We start from the raw sequence: 2,456 nt of genomic DNA on the forward strand, positions 1-2,456 counted from the left end.
TTGTGCCACCTGTGTCTAGTTGTCTTCCCTCCCTTTTGTGTATTTAAACTCGGTCTCTTCCCCTGGTCAGACGCCAGTTTGTAACTCTCGTAGTTCTTACCAGCGTTCTTGATCTTGTCTGTTTGTTTGATTACTAGTGATGGGCAAAACGAAGCCTCATGAAACAACGAAGCACTTGAAACAAATGCTTCGAGGCTCTGAACCACTGTTCGAAACACTTCTCCACAGCGACCTCTGGTGGTGATGTTTTAGTACGTCACAGTGGCTCAACAAAACACGTCCTGATCTGACATGGTTTGTAATAAAGTTTGTGTGTGGGTACATGTGTGTTAAATTCATTTGTGTTACTAAAATACACTCACACAGAACTAGACACAGTAACAATAAAAATCTATATCCACCTTTAACCTGCACTTCACATAATCAGCTTAACCTGTCATACAGAGGTCCGATGCTCTGGGACAGTTTACCTACATCTTTAACGTCCCTCTCACTCTTTAAAAAGCAGCTCAAAAAAACATCTACTGCACAGCTAGTCACTTCCTGCCCTCTCCACTGCCTTACTACTTTATTTGCTTCTTCTTCATCCATATATCTTGCGTATCTTGAATTATGAATTTTGTTTACACTGTATATTACTGTTTAGTAATGCTATATTTTGTACTTTGTCTCCTGATTTTTCAAAGTTTATTTGTTAGCCTTTTTAATCTAAGTTGACTGTAATTTCTGTTAAGGGTGGAACTCCTGTACAAGCCCATTGGGCTTTGTTCCATCCCTGCACCACTGATGTACTGATATGTGCTAAATGAATAAATGAAATGAAATTAAAATAAAATGAACACATGGAAATATGCATTACTTAGATTTCAAGGTTTTTATTTAAGAAGATTATTTTTTCTGCAGTGGAGGGGTGCAACCGATTTCTTTTCTTCGTTATCACCTCTCCAGCTTTGGAAAAAACTCTTTCACATGGTACACTTGTCGCAGGAATGCAAAGGAATTTATTTGAAAGTTTATGCAGATGTGGAAAGACCACTGCCCTTTCCTTCCAATATGCAAGAGGATCTGCAGATCGGGGAATGAAGGGCTCTTGAAGATATTTTCCAACTTCAATTGTTGCGTCTGCTGTGATGCTGCGTGTGGTGGTTTTGTTCTTCACTTTTTGGTCAGACATGTCCCAGAGACTGTTGTCTGCTGTGGATGATGATGAAGGTGCGATTTGGGGATCTAAAGTAACAATAATAATTATCATTATTATCATTGTTAAATAAAAGTGTTAACAGTGAAAGCTGACAAAATATACAAGATTTTAAAGTCCCACCAGATGTTTCAGCAGGCTGGATCAAAGTGGCACACTCCAGTATCAGCTGCTTTTCTGCTTCCTGTGCTTTTGCTGGGTTGCCAAAACCCAGGTTTTTGAATCGTGGATCCAGTAATGTTGCCAGTGGTCGGACAATTTCATATTGACCACACCTTGCCTGCAGTCCATCCTTCAAGAATGTGCCTGTTCATATCAATAAACATATTGACATTAAAATAGTCTATTGAGTATCATTACAATTGTTACAATTATTATTAGAGTTTCTTACCCAATTGCTGAGTTGCTGGCTGCTTTGAGTGCCTCAATTTTTCAAAGGTTGTGCTGCAGCATCTGATATAGAGGAATGACTTTTGATGCTGACACTCTCTTCTCCTCTGACAGCTCTGTTAGAATAAGAAAAGATACATTAGTTTCATCTTAGTAAATACAAATAAATACAATAAACTTGAATTACGTACCAGTTGTTGCTGCTTTAAAAGGCTGCAACAGAAACAGTGCCTCATGAATCATTTCATATTCTGCACAGGACGGAGGAGAGACATCATTCTCTAAGTTGGCAAGAGCCGCCCCCACAGGCTCTCTCTGATCATAGTCTTTGAAACATGTCAAAGGTGCTGTTCCATCTTGTGTCCACCTCCTGTATTAATTTAAGGGTTGGTCGGCCCATCTGCTGTTGCATTTCAGAGAGTCTGTCTTTAGCTTTGCAGCTGGACCTAAACAACCCCACCACTTTCCTGCTTTTTTCCCTTATCTCATTGATGGGGGGTGTTTGGTCCAAGGCTTTTTTAACTACAAGATTTAGGGTGTGTGCAAAGCAAGACACATGCCGGAGGTTGAGGAGCTGGACACTCAGCTTCATGTTAGCTGCATTGTCAGTCACCATGCAGTGCACCTTTCCTGTGATCCCCCAGTTTGCCATCAGGAGCCTTTGGGCCTCCGCTATGTGTTGAGCTGTATGAGACTGCTCAAAGCCGCTCACTCCCAGTAAAACAGTAGCCAGCTTTGAGTCTGGTGTCACAAAGTGACCCGTCACCCCAAGGTAGCCATCCATGTTAATGGAAGACCACATATCAGTGGTAAGACAAACAGCATCTGCCTTGTTAAGGTCTTCCTTGATTTTCTCCTTGGTTCTGTC

The 2,456-nt window shown here is 41.0% G+C and overlaps 1 protein-coding gene across 1 annotated transcript; it reads right to left on the reverse strand.

Moving 5' to 3' along the window:
- Positions 1–482: 482 nt before the first annotated feature.
- On the reverse strand, positions 483–1,867 carry LOC115434132 (zinc finger BED domain-containing protein 4-like). The gene is made up of 4 exons (XM_030155878.1): positions 1,780–1,867; positions 1,590–1,704; positions 1,322–1,504; positions 483–1,227 (listed from the first exon to the last, which is right to left on the reverse strand). Exons 1-4 carry the CDS (start codon positions 1,822–1,824, stop codon positions 860–862), a joined length of 711 nt encoding a protein of 236 aa, XP_030011738.1. The 5' UTR covers positions 1,825–1,867; the 3' UTR covers positions 483–859.
- Positions 1,868–2,456: the final 589 nt, after the last annotated feature.

This window comes from Sphaeramia orbicularis, chromosome 15 (assembly GCF_902148855.1).
Source record: "Sphaeramia orbicularis chromosome 15, fSphaOr1.1, whole genome shotgun sequence".
NCBI lineage: Eukaryota > Metazoa > Chordata > Actinopteri > Kurtiformes > Apogonidae > Sphaeramia > Sphaeramia orbicularis.

Bases quoted from the DNA above. Each gene is read 5' to 3' on its own strand.
- LOC115434132 (XM_030155878.1), bottom strand. From the start codon at position 1,824: ATGAGGCACTGTTTCTGTTGCAGCCTTTTAAAGCAGCAACAACTG. The intron at 1,505-1,589 runs GTAAGAAACTCT...TGATATGAACAG, and splicing joins GCCAGCAACTCAGCAATTGG to GCACATTCTTGAAGGATGGA. The intron at 1,228-1,321 runs GTGGGACTTTAA...TTGTTACTTTAG, and splicing joins CCAGCCTGCTGAAACATCTG to ATCCCCAAATCGCACCTTCA.